Source organism: Vanessa atalanta, chromosome 26 (assembly GCF_905147765.1).
Source record: "Vanessa atalanta chromosome 26, ilVanAtal1.2, whole genome shotgun sequence".
In the NCBI taxonomy this organism is placed as follows: domain Eukaryota; kingdom Metazoa; phylum Arthropoda; class Insecta; order Lepidoptera; family Nymphalidae; genus Vanessa; species Vanessa atalanta.
In genome coordinates this window covers 2,556,707-2,579,342 of record NC_061896.1, presented here as the reverse complement: position 1 = coordinate 2,579,342, position 22,636 = coordinate 2,556,707, and the positions used below count along the sequence as shown (strand labels likewise).

Below are 22,636 nucleotides of genomic sequence, written 5' to 3'. Positions count from 1 at the left end.
ACAAGTAACTTAACACCTAACAATTTAATTATGTTTCAAGTAGCAACACTTACATAATTTTTTGTGATATGAAAATTGTCAAACGAAATTCCTCCACGTAACGCAGGCGTGCGTTTAGTGCAATTTTTAGCTATAACTAATACAATTTCACCTCCACAGAGCAATGTTATTGTAAAAGAGAATCACAAGAATACCATAACAAATTTAAAAAAAGAATATATATAATTGACGTCAGGTATGTCTTATAATTCAATGTTACTTTACCATTTCAAAGACCGGTCTTTGTGTGGCATTATTATCAAATTTAACGTGTAAATAATACTTTTTTTTAGGATGAAGGCACTTTGTCTTCTTCTGGTCTTAACAATAAGCAGTACTTTATGCGTTGATAAGAATAATTTCAAGACATGTGATCAGTCAGGGTTTTGTAAGCGCCTTCGGCCTTTTAAGCCAGAGAAATCTCAGTATTCCCTAAATTTAGACACCGTTATTGTACACGGAAATGTTCTTTCGGCTGAGGTCGTTACCGTGGATATTGAAGGAGAAAAGAAAAATGTTCTGGTAAGTTTTATTAAATCTTTTAATAAAAACGTATATTTTGAAGTACTTCAGAATGGTTTTAGTGAGTTATAGTAACATTAATTTAGTTGCTGCAGTTTTCATTGGCAAATCATTGTTATTTAAATTGTATTACTTAAAATGAAAACTGACCTAAATTTGAAACAGCACTATGCATATGCGTAATACTGTAAAGAATATTTGCCGGGCTTATCATATATTCATTCATTTATTCATTAAAATGTCTTAAATATGATTTAACAAATTCACAAATAAATTTATCATTAAACATGACAACTGTTAATTCTTAATGTTCTCCTTGTAGATCTATTTACTCATGAAGAGTGCTTTTACTAGTTAAATTAATTATTTTTTAATAAAATAACAAGTATAATCTAATTCATATATATTTATTGCTATTGTTACTCTAAATCATCTCATGCACACTAAGAATCTTTTGTATGCACAAGCATCATATAAAATATTTTTTTAATGTGTAGAGGCACACCTGTGTGTGTGAATAGATCTATACCCCAATAGAATTCAATCATTAATCAGCAATTACTTTAATAACTTCAGTTATTTATTATCTGATTGGCTGGATATTGATAATCAATTTATCTTCGTCCAATAAGGGGCAAATCTTTTATCATAACATAAAAAGCTCTATTTATGTCAAAACATGTCTGTTATGAAGAAGTCTCAATTGAAGAAGGAGAAAAGATAAACAATACTTAGATTGACATATTCCATGCAATTTGCGAATATCTCTGCACTACAAATTGATCTTTATTAATATATTTTTATTTATAACACAATTTTGATTTTATTTCCAACGTAATAATGCCTTATAATGTATTAATCCTGTAGCTTTAATAGTCTATCTATGAGTTTTGTAATTAAAATGCTTTTTAATGATTTTTCCAAACATTTAAGAAATTTTATTGAAAATATATTAAAAAACAAGATAACTTTATTAGAACCATTGTTCCAGTGGCACTATGCATTGAAACTGACAGCTCTGGCGGATAGTACATTCCGTGTAGAGTTAGATGAAGCAGATCCTTTGTACCCTCGGTACCGCCCGGAACTAGCATTGGGTGAGGAACCTACTGCAGATGGGTAAGCTTTTGTTTTTATATATATATTACAGTATTTTTTTTTATACACTGGCAATGATAATGTGGCTTATATATTGAGATGGCCCAGGGGTGATAATCGTGGGTTCAAAACCCAGGCAAGTACCATTAATTTCTATGCGCTTATTTGCATGTTTATAATGAATTTCATGCTTAGCACTGAACGAAAACCTGTTGAGTAAAACTGCATGTTACACATGTGAAACTGCCACATTGCAGGAGCGTCGTAAGATAAGCTATAAACGTAATCCTCAAATGTAGAGGGGAGTATAGTCCAGCTGTGGAAAATTGGCAACTGTTACTTAACTTTTTACATTTATAGATAGTTAAACAAGTGAATGAATTGAAACTGGCTGATTTTTTTTTTATATATTTATTTTGAGGAATCCACCAATAACCTTTTGGAGTTTTACTCAATACTCAAATGTAATGTTCCTGCCCTTCTATGCTCTGATACTCTGATCATGCAGCTTCGATCGCAAAGTATTTAATCACTCCATTTTGCCGAAACTGGATTAACATGTTGTGCTAACTGTACTATCAAAGTCAAATTATTATTACTAACAGTATTTAAAACGGGATATTTACCACATACAGACAGTCTCGTGAACAATACATTCGTAGATAATGTCGAAATATCGAGCTCCACCAAATAAAAATAAAAAACATGGTAAATATCCCGTTTTAAATACTGTTAGTAATAAAAATAACCATGTTAATTTAAAATCTTATATCAAATTATTATATTATATATAATCAAAATTTCTTTGTTAGAGATAATATTTTCACGAAGGCCCTTTGAATATACATGGAAATATCAACATTTAGAACAAGTCGTGCCACTGTGTCCTTAATAGGATATATACATTCCTAGATTAACTTACAAGATAAATTGTTTCGTCTTAATTCAGCCAATAATAATAATTAACAGTCTTATCCATCTATTTCTCGTTTGTGATATCTTAAGTGTTAAATAAAATGTTTCTATTTAAAGCAGGATATGTAGCTTAACTTGTACGTAATTGAAGGCGAGACTAAAATTTATAGCGTTACTGAAGTCGCTCTTAAAGTTATATGTTGAAATAGATCAATTAATTTATGGGGAGTTTAGGTAACTCATTGTCGATTTTCTATCGTGTATATATGCTTAAATTTTTATCCGAATGATATATAACAAAATATTCTTCATTAAAATTAACTGTTACCGAAAAGCTGGACATTAAATAAGACTGAAAAAAGAAGGGAAGATTAACGGAATTAAAAAAAATAGATCATCAACGGAAGATTCCGCGTCGATTAGTTTTGGTCTCATACCGATATGTTCAGTAGTAATCACGTGGTTGACGCACATAGAAAATCACTAAATGTACACATATATATAGATTCAATCAATAATGACCCTTGAAGATACGTATTGAATCTTATACATAATTATGTAGTTTATTTTGCCTTGCATAAATTCGTATCCTAAGTTATGTCAGCTATTATACCATCGGGGCGATGTTAGTACTGACAAAACGATCCCGTGGCGAACCCAGAGATGGTTCGGGAACAGCTGGTACTCATTGGGTCCTCAGGTGTAGGTTGCTGGGTAATCCCATATATCCTTTCATATGAGGGAAAACCGTAAATTGAGTTTTCTCAGCTAGAACAAAAAGAAAGGTATCTTAACCTAAACAAAAGATTCAAGATATTGGAAACATCAGTTGTGTAATAATCATTACTTTTTACAAATTATGAGCTTAATGTTTTCAGTGTTCGTGTATGTGAATTTCTTTATTAAACCTCAACCTTAAAATGCCTGAACAGATGAAGCGTATGGGGTATCGAAGGAATCTTTCCACCATCGCGTATGACTCTCGTATAAATCCACCAGTCATAAATTTATTATGGGCCGTAGTGTTTTTTTTAATCTTAAAGTAAAACAATATACAAGCGTTAGTCTAATAGTTTATCATTTTGCAGATTAAAATTGGTATCGAACTCGAACGGTAAGCTGATGCTGGTCAACGAGCAAGGCCACAAAGTTATCATTACATCGGAACCTCTTAAAATCGAGTTCCTCGATCTGAACGGCGAAAAAGCTGTGATATTGAACGATAACAGCCAGCTTGTCGTGGAGCCTCTGAGGGTGAGGAGGGAGAAAATCGGTGATGATGACGAGGGGGACGTCGTGAGTGTAGCTTTTGTTTGTCTTTTTTTGTTTTGTTATATCGTTTTTATGAAATCTAAACTAAGTAACTTTAGTTTTGAAGTTGCATTTAAATGTATTCTGGACGCTGTTGTGAGGATCGACACAGAAAATCGTTCGTAATAAGCGCCTCTGTCTATGTTGTAGTGTACCTATTGGGTTGGCTTAAAATTATACTTCTATCAGAAAAGTTTTTTTTTATGTTAATGATTTTAAAATAGAATATTCAAGGTCATATGCTAATCCCTCTATCTAGTAACATTATATTTTCAATATAAATAATATGTCTGACGTAAAATACAGACTAGACTTTTTATTCAGAATATTCAACAGAAGTAATAAAACAAAATATACTTTATTCTTAAACAAAATATAGTAGACTTTTACAAGCACTTATGAATCGTCATTTAACAAACTATGTTGAGTGAAGCTATCACCGGTTCGGAATGAAGATTCTACCGAGAAGAACCGGCGAGAAATCAGTAGTTTCTCTTATTCAACATTTAAAAAATACGAATATTAAACGTGAGAATTTATTACAAGGTTTTTGTAAAGATATTCACAGATGGGTATATCATTTAATGGTTATCGTCGTGAGTTACAATATTTAATATTAAATTAATATATATACGATTAGTATATTCAGTATGTTTCATAGTCAATATGATTTTATATAATTCTAATTAATTTATTTAACGCGCTTGTTTTTTTTTATCAGGTAAAAAAAAACTCTAATTTTGTTTCATATTTATGAGGAGTTATGTTTTTGTCTTTGTTTGGTTTTTCTTGTGGTTGAAATATATGATCATTTCTGGTGTTCTCTTGTAATGCTTATTGCACAACGGACAGCATCCAACTGTGCCCTTATGCGTGAATATTATAGAGCTGGTGGTTTTGGTGGTGGTGTATGCTCAAGTACATGCTAGCCAACCTTGGTCCGAAGCAGACGGCTTTACCAGCCTACCTGAATGTAAACAATACTAATTTCCAAACTCCAGGCTAATACATAGAATTTGTTAACAATCACTTAAATTTTATTAAGATAACTTTGTAGTGCTACTTTCTTTTTAAAATATAATTTAAAAAGGGTCGGGCCTGATACGTGCTTTTCTCGAATTAAAATACTTTTTCGAAAGTATCTATTTATAATACGAAATATTTTCAAGTCGTATATTTTTTTAAATATAAATACAGAATACAGTGTTTGTATTTAAAATTACAAAATGCATTGAGAACGTTAAGAGTCGAGATGGCCCAGTGGTTAGAACGCGTGCATCTTAACCGATGATTTCGGGTTCAAACCCAGGCAGGCACCACTGAATTTTCATGTGCTTAATTTGTGTTTATAATTCATCTCGTGCTCGGAGGTGAAGGAGAACATCGTGAGGAAACCTGCATGTGTCTAATTTCAACGAAATTCTGCCACATGTGTATTCCGCCAACCCGCATTGGAGCAGCGTGGTGGAATATGCTCCAAACCTTCTCCTCGAGGAGGCCTTTATCCCAGCAGTGGGACATTTACGGGCTGCTAATGCTAAAAAAAAAAAAAATATTGAGAACGTTTAACACAGCAATTTTGGGAAGAGTTTAATTTGAGTTAGGAATGGGCGAAGTTGGATAAAATAGAACGGGTAACGTATCACGATCGTTATATGTTAGTAGAATTCCCAGTGTTCAAATTAATAGTTAAATGAATACTGCGTACTAAACGTTACTAATAAAGGAAATGTTAAAAGTTAGGAATTAATGCGAGATAAACCATCAAACAGCAGACTCGTTCATCAAGAAATAATACAGCTAGCGATTTTAGTCGTGTAGTGCAAAATATTTGCCTGCTTTTTAATTAAAAGCTGACAAAAACGAATTGAATTTTGTTTTTGCTATATTAGGACGAACATTTTATATAAATATTCATAAGCACGAGTCATGAACGTGCTAAGTGCAGTGCGGTTTAAGTTGTTTAAAAAGGGGTTAAAAAACGTCGCTCAGACGGCAACAACACCTCTACCAGATACCAGGTCGTGGTGAGAGGTGAACGATCATCGAGGACTGACGGCTGTGCCGTCGTCCGCCTCACGTTGGCCATTGTTGCCCCACTTTCATCATTGCGACTTGTATTTCATCTACACTTTACGTGTTGATGTTGAATTGAGCAACTGATAAGCGATCTTTGGTGAGAGGTCATCCTTTGCGCGAAAATCTAGCCATCGCGATTCAGAAATGTTCGTTTTTGGCGAAGTGACATCTAGCGGCAAAGTATTCGTTGATTCGCAACTAGAAAACCACCCCTTTGCTAACAGCGAGCGACATCTATCGAACATTTTCAATTTTCCGGTTTAATATGTGAATTTAGGAAGGGGTTGATATCGCAACTGGTTTCGTATTTATTCAGTTTAAATTTTACTGAATATGATCCGGAGATATATAAATACTCCCCCTTAATTTTTGCCCCCTCATTCGTATCCGCATATATAGGTGGTGTAAGGAATAGTTACAAATTCTTACGGTATTAATATTCAATGTCTATGAGCAGTCGTGACCAGTTACCATCAGGTGGTCTAACTGACCGACCGTCTACCATTGCTGTAAAAAAAGTAACATACGGATATGACCTTCGTTATTTATATAAAGCTTTTAATCTGAAGGTCTTTTAAGCTTTCAAATAATGTTATTAAAAAACGTTGATACGTTTCTTCTTCTATAGATAATCTGAAGACTATCGATAAAAGTAGAAGACGCTACCTGATTATACAAAAATTAAAGAGAAGAATTAAAAGTCATTGGAACTTTGTCCTGAAAACTCCTTCGTCAAACTGGATAAGATATTTTTGCTCTCTCAGCTGCTATAAACGTAATAAAAACGTGTTGTTTTTAATTATGCCGCCAACAAATCTGCCGCACACGCTCAAGCCTACTCAGCCTGTGATGTGTTGAATCCACCAGTGATTTGGTGATACGTGGTTACCCTCGCCTCAAGTCGATTGCTATAGCAGCTAAAAGACCTTATTCAATATTGACTGCCGTTGAAAACACCATAGTAATCGATCTCATTATTGTCTTCGTATGTAGCATGTTTTAAAGTAAACAGAATAAAACGATCAGGCAGGTTGAATTACGAAATATTTTAAAATGTGTTCGAGAAGGACGTTATATAATTTTAAAAGTATCTATTACAAGTTGTCACTTAAGCATATTAAAGAAAAACGTTATAAAAATGAAAACACGTTATAGAACCTCTCATGATAATTTTATAAAGATATACAGTGTTTTTTTTTTCGGTTTTACGCAAAAACTTTTAATCTGATTGATATGGAACGAGCCGAGATGGACCAGTGGTTAGAACGCGTGCATTTTAACCGATGATTGCGGTTACAAACCCAGGCAAGCACCACTGAATTTTCATGTGCTTAATTTGTGTTTGTAATTCATCTCGTGCTAGGCGGTGAAGAAAACATCGTAAGGAAACCTGCATGTGCCAAATTTCAACGAAATTCTGCCACATCTGTATGTCACATGTCTATTCACCAATCCGTATTAGAGCGTGGTGGAATATGCTTCAAACCTTCAAAAAGGAGAGAAGGCCTTAGCCCAGCAGTGGGAAATTTAAAGACTGTTAATGTAATTTAAAAAAAAAGTTATATGGAACATCTGTAGTATTTTATTCTATACACGGTTATAGGTATGAAATATATAAATATATAGGATATATTAAAATATACACATGTTGTACGTTTTAGGAGATAGTTTAATACGTTCACGTAGTCGGAGACACATTTTTTTCTAAACGTGACGTGAATGCTGCTTAAACTAAACAAAAGAACCAAAAAACTTTGTATAAGAAATTTTTTGGTTTTCAAAATGTTTATAAAAGTAACCGACGGGCCTAATGTCAACGCACTAATGATTTATCTCAATACGTGACTGATAGCAGGCGTGGTTTATCTGAAGTAGTTTACTATAATACACGAGTTGAATTAATAATATTCCCTCGTTTCCGTCATCTTGATATTATATTGTGATTAATAATTTATCAATAAAGTTATATATTTTAGAGTAAGCTTAAAGCTTTAACATGAGTAGCAAGGATCCGTACATTTGAGCACATTCAATTTCAAAATTCAACCCATAATCTGGCGTTAAAAAGAATCTGCAAAATATTAATAGGCTATTTGCCTGGTTTTTCAAAACCATTTTTTATTATTTGGTAGAGGTTAAGGAACCAAGTAAAAGTTGTGTTTTTTAATTCTAGTAGATATTTGCTGAAAAATATCAAATTAAAAAAATCATTTTTTAAATAGCGCGCGAAAACGCTACTTTGACAATATGGCGCTGCAATGGGGCGATGACGTCACTTGCCTGTATTGTAATCTGGGGCACATAATCCACATACAGTACAAATGACGTCATCATAAACCCGACCAATCAGGAGTGTTTCGTGTCACGCGACAAACTTTAAAAAAAGGCATTTTTATTTTTGTATAAATTAATTATTATTTTCAACTTTCGTTAATAAATAACCATTTTTAAACTCATAATATGTACTGATTACAATAATTGACACTTTATTTTTCGCATTGTCAAATAGCCTATTATTCTTTTAGATCAAAGATAATGTCCGACAGATCTCGTTTGCTTATAATAGGTTGTCTGTTGAATGGAATTCACACACACCATAACAGATGAGCAGATTTTCTTTAATCATAGCTAATTATGTACTCGATCAAATCACCTCTCAAATAGAAAAAAACTACCAAAATGTAATTATGAGTTTTGGAGCTGCGATGCCACATACAGGCACATAATTAAACACGTTAAACTTATGATAGCACTCTTTTTAAACCGGAGGTAGACGCAAACACACAAAATTTTGAATGTGAGGGAACAGAGAGTGCATTTTTGTCTCAATACGAGTAAAATTTCTTTTGCCTGTTCTTCTCAGGTGTTCTTTGACAATCAATAAGTAAGTGCCTGTCTATTGACTGACTATATTGAAAAAGTCTTTGACTTTCGTCTTCGTGCACTGTTATTTTTTATCTCTTGAGAAAGGTTGAGAAAAGACGAAAGTGGCCGAAATCGGTCAGGGGGACATCATAATCATGTTTTAAAGTAATTAAAGATAAGTTAATAAGCTTTTTTTAAATATATAATAACAAACATTGATATTTAATTTATTTACTCCGTAACAAAGCCGAAATCAACAGAATTGTAACAAATAATTTTAAGATAAAAGTTGTTAATTATGAAAATGAACTTTATTTTACGTGGCATAAAGTTTAGTTTTGTTCTAAAAGTATTTATAAGGTTAACGATTAGTAATTATGGTTTATTTATATTTAATTAATAGCCTACGTGAGGTCATTAGTTTGAACGTATATTATCTCCCAAGTGTGTATTATATTACATTAAAACCAGTTAAATCCAGATGTATGCCCTTTGTTAAATATAATATGAACTACATAATATATAAGACGATTGCACATTTTGGGAATGATCCAATCGCATCCATGCCATTTCAAATAAAAAAAAAAACATGAATTTTGTTATTCATATGAAAACCATAACTGTTAAATTTGAGATAAAAAACCCGTATGCGAAAATATACATTAATAAACAGCAAGGGCCGGACCGTAAGCTTAGGGGGTCCTGGGTCACTACTTAGGGTCCCACCTAAGACATATCTAAACGTAGACTTGAATTAATTGAATGGGTTTGATTAATTGCAGGACTCGCAGGGCTGCAAACCATACGATCTGTTTAATTTAATTATGTTATGGATTCTTTCACATTTTAGTCTATTTTTGACTTTGACTTGACGTAGCTGGGGCCCTTGAATCCACAGGGCCCTGGGCTGAAGCCCAAAAAGCTTTTTGGTAGATCCGGCCCTGTAAACAGCAAATCTGTATGCATGTAGTAATTCATATATTAATGATATAATCAACAGCAGAGACAGTTCGGGAGGCATGGCAGCCGAGATAAGATTTTATAGAGGCAGTTAATCTGACATTTTTTTTTCCAAATTCAATCTGACAACTTTTGCCCAGTGGTTAGAACGCATGCATTTTAACCGATGATTTCGGGTTCAAACCCAGACAAGCACCACTGATTTTCATGTGCTTAATTTGTGTTTGTAATTCATCTCGTACTCGGCGGTTCACGATGTTTTCCTTCGGGAAAACATCGTAAGGAAACCTGTATGTATCTAATTTCAACGAAATTTTGCCTCATGTCTATTCCACCAATCCGCATTGGAGCAGTGTGCTCTATAACTTCTGCTCAAAGGGAAATTTACAGGCCGTTAATGTATGTATGTAATCTGTCATCTATCAAGTAAATCACGAAAAAAGTATTTAAAATTAACAATTACGTCACTCATAAAACTAATCACCTTTATCAACGTATAGCTCAATACAGTTATTCTTTTTCAGGAAGAAGAAGGCACATGGAGCGAAAACTTCAAGTCTCATCACGACAGCAAACCTCGAGGCAACGAAGCCATTTCGCTTGACATCGCATTCCCAGATGCTGACCACGTTTATGGTAAACCCGTACTGGATATTTTTCGGATTTTTGCAGATTTAAATATAGTATCTTATTTATTAAAGTAGGTTCTAGGCTCTTAAAACTATTTTATAACACGTTTCTTATAACTAGTGCGTAATTTATGTGTTATTCCGCAATTGTTTCAAAGAAATCTTGGAGAGGATTCAACCAAAGTTTTTACAACAATCTCTTTTATCAGATCTTCTAAATGAATTTCCAATTCACTTTATTATATATATATATTTTTAAATAAGTTGCTGTATATTTCATTTACACTTACTACACTTGCCAAATTTTCTCCTCAATATGCATAAAAAAACAATTTATATATTTTTTTTAAATGGGCCATTTCTTTATATAAAAGTATAAATCTTCTCCTCCAGGTATCCCGGAGCACACAGATAACTTCCACCTGAAGACGACAACCTCAGGGGAACCGTACAGGCTGTACAACTTGGACGTGTTCGAATATGAGCTGGACAGCAGGATGGCTATTTACGGAGCCATTCCAGTTCTATACTCTCATGGGTGAGTTGGAAATATCCAGCAATATACCCAAGATTTATGTCAGTGGAATTAGAACAGCGTCTCTCAAATTGGGTTATAATATACGTTGCTAGTTTCCCACGCGGCTTACCACCGTTGGGGGAGGAGATCTTCAGGTACCTAAATAAATTTTATTTTATATAATAGGATTATTTTCAAACGAAATTAATTTGACGTTCAAATATGAGATGGTTTATTAACATATTAGGTGGTAAGTCCATTCTTTGACACGATATTTTTAATTGTTGACGAATGAGGTTCACTTACTTTTGCGTTATTCAATCAGAGATCATTCTTAAACCAAATTAATAATTTTTGATTGCGAATATGGACATAAAAAGAAAGAGACACGAAGGCTCGTATCTCGTGCGAAAATATATTACAACATGTAAGTATGTGAAATGTACTAAAAATGTATTACGATAAGGTTTGTCTTCTGTTTTATTATGAAGAAAGTCTTGAATAATTATCTACTGGGGGTATATGGATAGTTTACTCGTATGTGTCTTAAATTGTGATGGCAGAACCAATCCACCAACAAAAGCATTATCAGGGAGAATGGGGAGGTGTCAAGCTGGTGGCTTGTTGTAAAATTTTGGATTTTTTTTATTCCCAAATTAATAGGTCGTTTGCTTCAAATAATTGAGATGGTTATCTTTTGTCCATAGAGTCAAACGCAGTGCAGGCGTGTTCTGGCACAACTCTGCGGAGACGTGGGTGGACGTCGTCAACTACGCCGACGCCACCGTCGTGTCGTCGCTCGTCAACCTCGTCACCGGCGGACACCAGCGACGCGTCGATGCCAGGTCACTGTCTACACTGTTGTATCATTAAATTATTGGTGTCACACACATCATTCATCTTTAACGGTAACGTCGATTTAATCATTTAGTTCCCAAAGTGTTCGAGGTGTACCCCCGGGGTCTACGTTAGCGTGATTAAAAAAAATGAGGGTACACAATTCGTAAGCCCATGAAAATGTATCTGCTTTCGATAGTGGAGAACTAAAATGTTGGCTGGATTTCAACTATCAATGTAGTCAGATTATGTTTAAACTTGAAATAACTTTCATATTCCATATTGACTACTAAAATCGTAGTTTGAACTCAGTCGCAACGTTTTTCTATGTCTGTTCTTGTTTTCGTTCTGTTTTCTGTTCTCGACATTTCCATCGGAACCAGCTAAATTTTAAAAGGGGGCTTAGAAAAAAAGTTTGGTACCTCAAATTTAATCTTTCATAGACATATGTATTTTCTATGAATAAATTAGACTTTATATACTCAATAGATATCCATAAAATTAGTATAATGTGGTTTTCACTTTAGCACAATGAAGCTAACAAAATACTATCGCACTGTACTGTATTTATTATGCGACGCTGGGGCGCCTCGCTAGTGTGTATGTCACCGTAAGATTACAAAAATCATAAGATTACAATCTGTCGAAATATTGTGAACTGTGAAATATGATTGCAATTTAACGCATTATTTTTCGCTATATTGTAATCTGTCGAAGTTAAACTGTTAGATAACAATATGTCCCCTGATTGGCCCGTCTTATTGTTAGAGTAGCTTACAATCTATCGAAGTAAATTTCAGTTTAATTATAAAAACTCTAACCTAACCAAAATTTTATGAAGTATCGAAATTATTTATATTTTATTGCAAATTAAATAAACGTTCACAATCTATTACAATTGCGTGAAATAGATTATAATCTAACGGTATTTGCAATTTTACGGTGAAATAATATGACGGATGCCGGGGAAGCATCAAGCATATAACGTTCAACCAATCAGCACGCAAGATGCATTCCGTTCTACGTCAATTTACAATTTGCCCACTTCCGATCGATAGATTACAATATAGCGAAAAATAATGCGTTAAATTGCAATCATATTTTACGATTCACAATATTTCGACAGTTTAAAATCTGACGAGATAGATTGTAATCTACCGATGTTTGTAATCTCACGGTGACATATATAATATATCCTATCTGGAAGTCGACAATAAATAGCTCCATGCTTTTTTATCTATATACAAATGTTATTGACTTCAATTATATAAGAATGAAAACCACAATGAATAATGACAATGGCAGTAATAAGCATGCAGTAATTACAAATTTATGTACAAATGAACATAAAGGAAGCTTCACTGACATATTAAATGAAAAGACTTGATTGTGAACAAAGTAATTTTACAAGAACGGACTTTCACTAAACTTTTGAACCTTTGATCTTCTAATCGTTTTTCAATTCAATTTTTACTTTGATTTATTAAGTTTTCTTTGAAATACAAAGGAATATATATTCAATATAAGTAAATGCTGTCCGTGTGCAGGTTTATGAGCGAAGCGGGCGTTATCGACGTGTTCGTGTTCCTCGGGGACAAGCCGGCCGACGTGTTCCGCCAGTACAGCGCCCTCACCGGAGTCGCGCCGCTCCCCCCCGTGAGTTTATACATTTGTGCTTATGTCATATGGGGTATATAATTGTATTTCATTATCAATTAATCTTATGTTTTTTTTTATTTCAATAAAGTATAAAGTGTCAAATCCATGCCAATTGCTCACTTAACTACTTATATCCATTTAATAATATTAAATAAATATTGGACAACATCTCAAACATAACTCTGATCCCAATTTAAGTAGCTAAAGCACTTGTGTTATGGAAAATCAGAAGTAACGACGGTACCACAAACTCCCAAACCCAAGACAACATAGAAAACTAATGAACTTTTTCTACATCGACTCGGCCAGGAATCGAACCCGGGACCTCGGAGTGGTGTACCCATGAAAACCGGTGTACACATTACTCGACCACGATTATTACTTTTCAAATTGCGATTTAAACTTCATCGACATTCAAAATAGTGTTGCATATCGATATTATCAATAGTTTATAGAGAGTATTGTCACGTGTCAATACTATCGATAGTATCGATAGCTCCCCATGATCAATACTATCGATAGTATTGAGCAAACGATACTGTCGATAGTACTATCGATATCCTTATTAGCGTTGACTGTATTTCACTGAATCCAAGTGCTATTAAACGAGTCGTTCACAATATTTCGCCCGCAGCGATTCTCGCTGGCGTACCACCAGTCGCGCTGGAACTACGTGGACGAGGCCGACGTGCGCGCCGTCGACGACGGGTTCGACGCCAACGACATCCCCGCCGACGCGCTCTGGCTCGACATCGAGTACACCGACCGCAAGAAGTCAGTACACATATATGTACAACCGCTCACACACACACACGCACGCACACGCAAGGGCCCAGATACATACGCTCACCAAAAAACACACAATAGTGAACGTATTTAATTCTGCCGACGGACTCGTGCTGTACACATGCTCACGCACACACATATACTTTTTTGTGATTTAGTCGCTTTCGACTAAACTTGAAATCATCTATTCAAATTATCTAGTTTATTTATACTTATGCAGTCCCCTGGGACATTTAAATCACAATAGTAATCCTTAAATGAAATTTTGCGGGTATACAAGTGACATTTGTTTGATTTTGTCACATGTTATAGATACTTCACGTGGGACATGGAAAAGTTCCCTCATCCCGCGGACATGGTGGCCAACCTCACGGCTAAGGGACGGAAGCTGATCGTCATCATCGACCCCCACATCAAGAGGGAGGCTGGCTACTTCGTCCACGAAGATGCGACAGAACAGGGACTGTATGTTAAAGATAAAGATGGCAAGGACTATGAAGGTATTTGTTATTTGCTTTTTATTTATTTTTTCTTTTAATCTGTGGACAAAATTATTAATGAGTATAAATTAATTGTCTTTAAAGACACAAAAGAAAGTAATATTACAGTTATTACTATGGAATAGTTTAAAGTAAGTTTTTAAATTTGGATACCTAGCAGAGAGGCTCTTTAACAGCTTCTAAGTAACCATTATGTCCTAAGGGTGGTGCTGGCCTGGTTCATCCTCGTACCTCGACTTTTTCAACCCGGAGGTAACAAAGTACTACGCTGAGAGGTTCCAGTTCAACAACTTCCCCGGTACCAGCAAAGATGTTCACATCTGGAACGACATGAACGAGCCAAGTGTAAGTATTATTATAATTTTAAAACCATCAAATAAACTGTCTAATAGAATTGTAAAATCCATGATCATGTGTGGGTTCTGAGATGCTAATGGCTGATGATATTTATATTAACAAAATAATACTTGGACACCATTAGGTCGATATGGGTGGTTTTATTGTCCTTCGGTACATCACATTACATAAAATAATATATTTGTGTAGGTATTCAACGGACCAGAAATCACAATGCCTAAAGACTGCCGCCATTACAAGGCTCCTCAAGACGGACAAGATGGTCTCGCTTCATTCTGGGAACACAGGTAACGGTTTATAAATTTTTAAATGTCATTTCCTAACTAGATTCATTTCAAGTCAAGAAAAATATATTTTAACGAAATAATGTTTTAAATTTTACGTAACGTAATTGAAAATATAAATATGTAAAAAAAAATTATTGCGTTTCAAATCAAACTTAAAAAATATATATAATTATATTAACTATTCAATAAAATGTTAAATTAAATACTGTAGAGTTAAATTAATTACTAGTAATTGTTTCCATAAAAAATAACCACATGAATAATATGTGTTCTTCCCGCAGACATGTGCATAACGAGAACGGCCTCCGACACATCAGCGGTACACACCAGGGCATGCTAGACCGATCAGACGGACAGTACCGACCCTTTATCCTCACCAGGGCCGTCTTCGCCGGTACTCAGAGGTGAGCTATGCATATTATTGATGACCAGCTATGGTCTAGGGTTTCAATTTCGTCCAATTTAGATTTTATATACCAATTCCTCCTTCTAGCAGATTTCGGTATTGGCGGTCACCTTATCGAGCACTTGTGATTTATCTAAGGCCTTCGAATTTGTGGAACACGATATTCTGCCTTAGAAATCAAGTTACCATGGAGTTATCATATTCATATCGTTAGATCAATTGATGTCCGAAAATCGACAATAGCGCGATTTTCAAGACACTTTCTGCCTCGCACAACCACTCTAAGGAACCAGCTTTCGCCGGCGGTTTTTCCGAATCGATACGACTTGGGAATCTTCAAGAAAAGAGCGTACTTATTCCTTAAAAGCCGGCAACGCACCTGCAAGCCCCCCGGTGTTCCAGATATCCATGGACGGTGCTAATCACTTTCCATCAGATGAGCCTCCTGCTCCTCTAGTTTGACAACTAGAACATAAAAAAAAGAAATCCTATCTTGACAGATAGTGACGAGAGTTCAGAATATTTTTATAAATATGAATCTACTGTAGTAAAGGGTGTTCCACGGGGCTTGATTATGGCTCCTTTTTTATTCTTAATTTATATTATTGATCTCCATTACTTTGGTAAGGTTGTAATTAAAGTTGCAAGAATTCAATCAAATCTTTTCTATAGATATGCAGCAGTCTGGACCGGAGATAATGCAGCGGAGTGGGGCTTTTTGCAAGCTTCCGTCCCCATGTGCATATCGCTGGCTGTCTCTGGAGTCAGTTTCTGTGGCTCAGATGTCGGAGGCTTCTTCAAGTACCCCGAGGCTGAGCTGATGACCAGATGGTATCAGGTACGATTACCATTTTCATACTCAGGTTTCATAAGGTAAATTTAAATCATGTGATGAATTATAAATGATTAGCCAGGCAAACTGTCAAAAAAATCGTCGTCATTTGCGCAAGTAAAATGTTTAATTTTATTTTATCTGTGGAGCGAGCTTCACTGTCATTCTATAAAGTCACACACATTTATTTATCTTCTTGTTATCTGTCTCATTATCGCCTTCTTCATTTATATAATTATACTTTAAGTTTAAGAGATCTGTTTAAAGGATCCTTTAACACCGAATATGCACTGTTACTTTAGGAGACAGTGGCGAATCGAAATTAATATATTATAAAAACATGAACGATGTGTATCAGTTTCCACTCAATAGTCACGTATACGTCGCAGGCGGGCGCCTACCAGGCCTTCTTCCGCGCGCACTCGCACATCGAGACCAAGCGGCGCGAGCCGTGGCTGTACGACGCCGCCACCACGGCGCGCATCCGGGACGCCGTGCGCCGCCGCTACGCGCTGCTCGACTTCTGGTACGCCCTCCGCTCCTGATTGCCTAGTACTTTACTTCTACGCCTGCGGTACTACACGACTTCTGGTATTCCACTCCGCTCCTGATAGCCTAGTACTTTACTTCTCACACCTGCGGTACTACTCGACTTCTGGTACTCCACCTCGCTCCTGATAGCCTAGTACTTCTCACACCTGCGGTACTACTCGACTTCTGGTACTCCACCTCGCTCTTGATAGCCTAGTACTTTACTTCTACGCCTGCGGTACTACTCGACTTCTGGTACTCCACTCCGCTCCTGATAGCCTAGTACTTTACTTCTCACACCTGCGGTACTACTCGACTTCTGGTACTCCACCTCGCTCCTGATAACCTAGTACTTTACTTCTCACGCCTGCGGTACTACTCGACTTCTGGTACTCCACCCCGCTCCTGATTACCTAGTACTTTACTTCTCACACCTGCGGTACTACTCGACTTCTGGTACTCCACCTCGCTCCTGATAGCCTAGTACTTCTCACACCTGCGGTACTACTCGACTTCTGGTACTCCACCTCGCTCTTGATAGCCTAGTACTTTACTTCTACGCCTGCGGTACTACTCGACTTCTGGTACTCCACTCCGCTCCTGATAGCCTAGTACTTTACTTCTCACACCTGCGGTACTACTCGACTTCTGGTACTCCACCTCGCTCCTGATAACCTAGTACTTTACTTCTCACGCCTGCGGTACTACTCGACTTCTGGTACTCCACCTCGCTCTTGATAGCCTAGTACTTTACTTCTACGCCTGCGGTACTACTCGACTTCTGGTACTCCACTCCGCTCCTGATAACCTAGTACTTTACTTCTCACGCCTGCGGTACTACTCGACTTCTGGTACTCCACCCCGCTCCTGATAACCTAGTACTTTACTTCTCACGCCTGCGGTACTACTCGACTTCTGGTACTCCACCCCGCTCCTGATAACCTAGTACTTTACTTCTCACGCCTGCGGTACTACTCGACTTCTGGTACTCCACCCCGCTCCTAATAGCCTAGTACTTTACTTCTCACTGCTCGACTCTTGACACCCGTGGGAAGAGTACAAACAAATAAACAACATTAACTTTGAAATCACCTGAAAAAACGGTCGAATCTATGGTATTGATAATAGGTTACTGAAAAATGGTAATCAGTTTCGAATGTCGACCGAATTGTTATTTTTGGAAGCACAACTATATATAGTGTTTATATCAGCGTTGCAGAACTATCGATAGTTTGTCTATCAATAGTTGACCTCGAAAACTATTCAGGATATCAATAGTACTATCGATAGTATCGTTTTGATCGATACTATCGATAGTATCGTTTTGATCAATACTATCGATACTATCGATAGTATCGCTAAGCAATACTATTTTTAGTAGCAATACTATTGCTACTATCGATAGTATCGATAGTTTTGGACTATCGATAATTTTGGACTATCGATAGCCAGCGATTTTTTGATAGTATTGGTTTTTAATGTAAGTAATGTATTCTAATCGCTAGACTCAAATTTACTACAAAAAAGTTTCATTGTAATGCCACCAACCTAATAAAAGTTTTTTTAATGTTATGATTATTTATAATGTTTATTCATAAATCAAACACAAAAAATGTTGACAACATTTTTCACATTAAAATTTTTCATTATTCCTTATTCCGCACAAAATGTCTTTATTCTAAAAAGAAATGTTGTGGTAAATTTAATTTCATTTATTTAAATATACACTATAGTTGGCCTACTAAATTCCTTATCTTGAGAAAGCAATACTATCGGAAATTACTGGCTATCGATAGCATAAAACTATCGATACTATCGATAGTTTAGGTTAAAAGTCATGGTTTTTGCAAAACTATCGATAGTATCAATAGTATTGCTCATGGGAAACTATCGATAGTATCGATACTATCGATAGTATTGACTTGTGACAATACTATCGATAGTCTATCGATAGTATTGCTTATACCTTAAATATTGATAGTCTATCGATAGTCTATCGATAGTGGACTATCGATATGCAACACTAGTTTATACATAAATATATGATATTCATTGAGAAGTGTTTGTGGTACATGTATTGCTATATATGTACCACAAGCTAGTAGGAATTTTATAGTAGAAATTTATATTTTATATATAAATCTAAGAATTTATTAACTTGATTCCTTCGATTGGAATTAGCTATAAAACATAGAATAAATTCTCTACATTACATTTTATTTTAATTGAATGAAATGAATTTTAAATCAATATAAATCAGATAATTTAATTTAAAAGACCAATCAAAATTCCTTTAGTAATTTTTAATTTATTCCCGTTACCTAAATTAATATTTGTATTGCAGGTACACCTTATTCTACGAGCACTCAGTCGACGGACTACCTGTAATGAGACCACTGTTCCAAGAGTTCCCTCGAGAGGAAGAGACATTCACGATTGACAACACATACTTATTGGGTAAATAATTGTAATAAAAAAAAAAACTATCTTTTTTCTGTGATTACTCAAGCGTTCATGTGCGAATATCTCGAAGAGCCGACTCAGTTTGCGCGTATACAACTCAGTGTGCGGTGAATGGCAGCTGCTCATGTAATAATATTTAATGCCAGTGTAACTACTGGCACAAGCCATAACATCATAGCTTCCGAGGTTGGTGGCGCAGTGGCGCCGTAAGGAATGTTTATACTTACATATAGGTATTTCTTACAGCTCAAACATCTATGGGCGATGGTGACCACTTACCATCAGGTGGCCATCTCGCCCGACCCATATAAATAATTAAAAAAATATATACGTCCATTGGTTTAGTAGTTTTTCAGTTCGGTACTACAAAAGAAACGTCTCCTCATTTGTTTTATTCTACTGTGTTAAGGTGACAAGCTGTTAGTCCGTCCTGTGCTGGAAGCGGGAGTGACGAGTGTGAAAGTGTACCTGCCCGGGAAAGACTCCCACACCGTGTGGTACGACGTCGATTCGTACCAGTCATATCCCGCCAACGGGTATATGAACGTCGATGTTAATATTGCCAAAGTGAGCTGAATATGTTTAAAAATATTAAATGTTTGAATTTATTAAAAAAAACGAGTGCGTTTTGGTTCGCCATTTTTTTATTTTGATCGACAGCTATGTATTCTTTCGTAACCATGTTTATATTATATCGGCATGACACATATTTAAATGATTTGACCTTATATTCAATCCTAATATTAAATTGTCAGTAATGATAAAATGTGTGTGTGGCCAGGTGCCGGTGTTCCAGCGCGGAGGCAGCGTAGTGCCGCGCAAGGAGCGCGTGCGACGCTCCTCCGCTCTCATGGCGCACGACCCTTACACGCTCGTAGTGGCGCTGGACGGCCAGGTTAGTACAACAGCCAAGTGTAATTAGTGCGGTATAATAATAAATGGGGGGGGGGTAGGCGATAACATGCATTGTATGGTCAATGTGATCTTTTCGAGGTAATTTACGGAAGAGCTATTTATATATATTTAAATATTTCCATACAAATAATGATAATTTGTAAGGGTTAAAAAATATTTTTTTTTTTACATTACAGGGCAAAGCGGAAGGTTCGCTGTATATTGACGACGGCGAGACCTACGAATATAAATCAAATAAATTTATATACGCCAAGATCACATATGAACCTTCAGCTATGAAGTATTCGTGAGTATTATAACACATTTCATAAAGTCTATAATTGCTATGTCATATATTCCTTGATGTAAATAAATAATAAAGAGGAATTTTAACTGCTATTCTGAATTGTTTACAGTCAACAATAAAATGTTAGGGAGTAGTTAGTGAAATGATTATCCAGTAACTTATTTATGAGTTCTATTTATCGACAAGATTTACTAATTTTAATTTGAATGTATTTTATTTTAGTATTAAAATCTGAAAAGAGACCCTTCAGAATTGATTTCATTTTTTTCGCTGAGGGAAGATTTTCATATATAATAATTACTAATATATATTGTTCATTCAACAGCTTCGTAAACGAAGAAGCAAGCTATCCAACCCGATCATGGGTGGAGCGTATTGTAATCGCGGGTATCAAAAACCCCCCGAAATCTGCCAAACTGTCCCAGGGAGGTAAGCAGATCCCTCTCCAGATGACTCTCCACAGAGGTAACGACGTGCTCGTCATACGCAAGCCAACCGCGTCCATGGCATCGCCTTGGGAAATACTTTTCACGTATTAGTTATACAGGATGTTAGAGACATGTGTTCTGATTAATATTTTTAAATAAAGAGAGAAAATCATTTATTGTCACAATTTTATACGATTCATTAGTACATTTATAATTAAAAACGGATATACATTTCATTTTATATAAAACCATATATCATTTTTATATAAATCAATCTGGGGTGTTAGGTAATTGTTAGAAACACATAATCATAATTTTATTAAAATGATTGTTAATAGAAAGACATTGTTTTTTTTTAAACCGACCAACAATTTAATTCATATGAAAATACAATTATGATTAGTAATGTGTTCGACAAATACCTTTAATAACTAAATGTGTAAAGTCAAAATGTACAACACTCCTTTTTAAATAACATAGAATTTTAAATTAAGAGTTTACTGTAAGTGACTTTGAATGAAGTATTTCATAGAATCATATCGAGTTGAGGAGTCGTTATACTAGTTCATAAATTTATAATAAAGGTATTTCGACTTGGGTAGTATAGAACAAATAAAAAATTCAATATTAAATACAATAGTAGAACCGAAGTGTTCCAATTATATTTCACTGTTAGAGAGAATGAGACAGAAAAATACATGTCTTACCGCCTAATGCATCAATACCTTGTAGCGTAATACGTAAAAAAAAAAAAACAAAAGCGCGCGATCGCCTGTCAAGAGGCTTGTGTTTACTTTTTGGCGCGAAGTTTGCGTGATACAAGAGTATCTGAGTCATAGAAAATTTGTCGTTTTAGTCATTAATGTTATTATTCATTAAAATTAATTAATGCTTTTGTTGATTGTTGTGTGTTAATAAGTTAATTCTTTTCAAAAAGTCACTTTCGCTGCTGATCGGTAAGACGTTTATTTTTCTCTCGTCATTATTTGTTATTGTGTACAAAAGCAATTGGTAGAGCAGAAAATAATTGAGGCACAGGACACGAAGAGAAGAGTTCTGTTTATAATAAGAGTTAGCATTATTAAAAGTACCAATTATAAGATTTTTTATATGGGTGTAACAATTTAACTTATTTATTACCAGTGATTAATGATACCATTCAACTTCAAACGAGACTTGTGTACTGTTTCATGTACCTATGCTGTTTTTTTTTTAGATGAAATTTTTTATAAAACCGCTAAGGATTTTCATTATTCAACATGTTCAAATACATTTTTGTATTAATTCGCATATAAATTTAAAAAATCTTGTACAATATTAAATATTGGTTACGAAATGGAATCTTGGTTATAAAATAGACAAATTAATAACTTCTGAAACAGATTTTATTTCGAACGAGTATTTCGATTGAAAT

General features: G+C 35.2%; 1 protein-coding gene and 1 non-coding gene across 3 annotated transcripts; one reads left to right on the top strand and one right to left on the bottom strand.

Annotated features, from left to right (window-relative positions):
* Positions 1–76: 76 nt before the first annotated feature.
* LOC125074082 (neutral alpha-glucosidase AB) lies at positions 77–22,611 on the top strand. Of its 2 annotated transcripts, none has more exons than XM_047685329.1 (20): positions 77–235; positions 333–561; positions 1,553–1,680; positions 3,663–3,828; positions 10,314–10,425; positions 10,812–10,956; positions 11,643–11,780; positions 13,320–13,428; positions 14,066–14,205; positions 14,530–14,717; positions 14,920–15,062; positions 15,264–15,361; positions 15,643–15,765; positions 16,440–16,605; positions 16,989–17,125; positions 19,475–19,587; positions 20,003–20,160; positions 20,375–20,488; positions 20,685–20,794; positions 21,120–22,611. In XM_047685329.1, the coding sequence occupies exons 2-20, from the start codon at positions 334–336 to the stop codon at positions 21,331–21,333; spliced, it is 2,730 nt and encodes a 909-aa protein (XP_047541285.1). In that variant the 5' UTR covers positions 77–235; position 333; the 3' UTR covers positions 21,334–22,611. The 2 variants fall into 2 exon arrangements, with proteins under 2 accessions (XP_047541285.1, XP_047541284.1); XM_047685328.1 differs by having other exon boundaries at positions 3,663–3,870; positions 21,120–22,609.
* LOC125074083 lies at positions 5,869–6,059 on the bottom strand. Its single transcript, XR_007120089.1, has one exon. It is a non-coding gene; the product is annotated as a small nucleolar RNA U3 (small nucleolar RNA).
* Positions 22,612–22,636: the final 25 nt, after the last annotated feature.

What these genes read in the sequence shown, in the direction of transcription:
- LOC125074082 (XM_047685328.1), top strand. Translation starts at nt 334, where the DNA reads ATGAAGGCACTTTGTCTTCTTCTGGTCTTAACAATAAGCAGTACTTTA. An exon ending in GCTTCATTCTGGGAACACAG is followed by an intron (nt 15,362 to 15,642) that starts GTAACGGTTTAT and finishes TTCTTCCCGCAG; the next exon opens with ACATGTGCATAACGAGAACG. An exon ending in TAGTGGCGCTGGACGGCCAG is followed by an intron (nt 20,489 to 20,684) that starts GTTAGTACAACA and finishes TTTACATTACAG; the next exon opens with GGCAAAGCGGAAGGTTCGCT.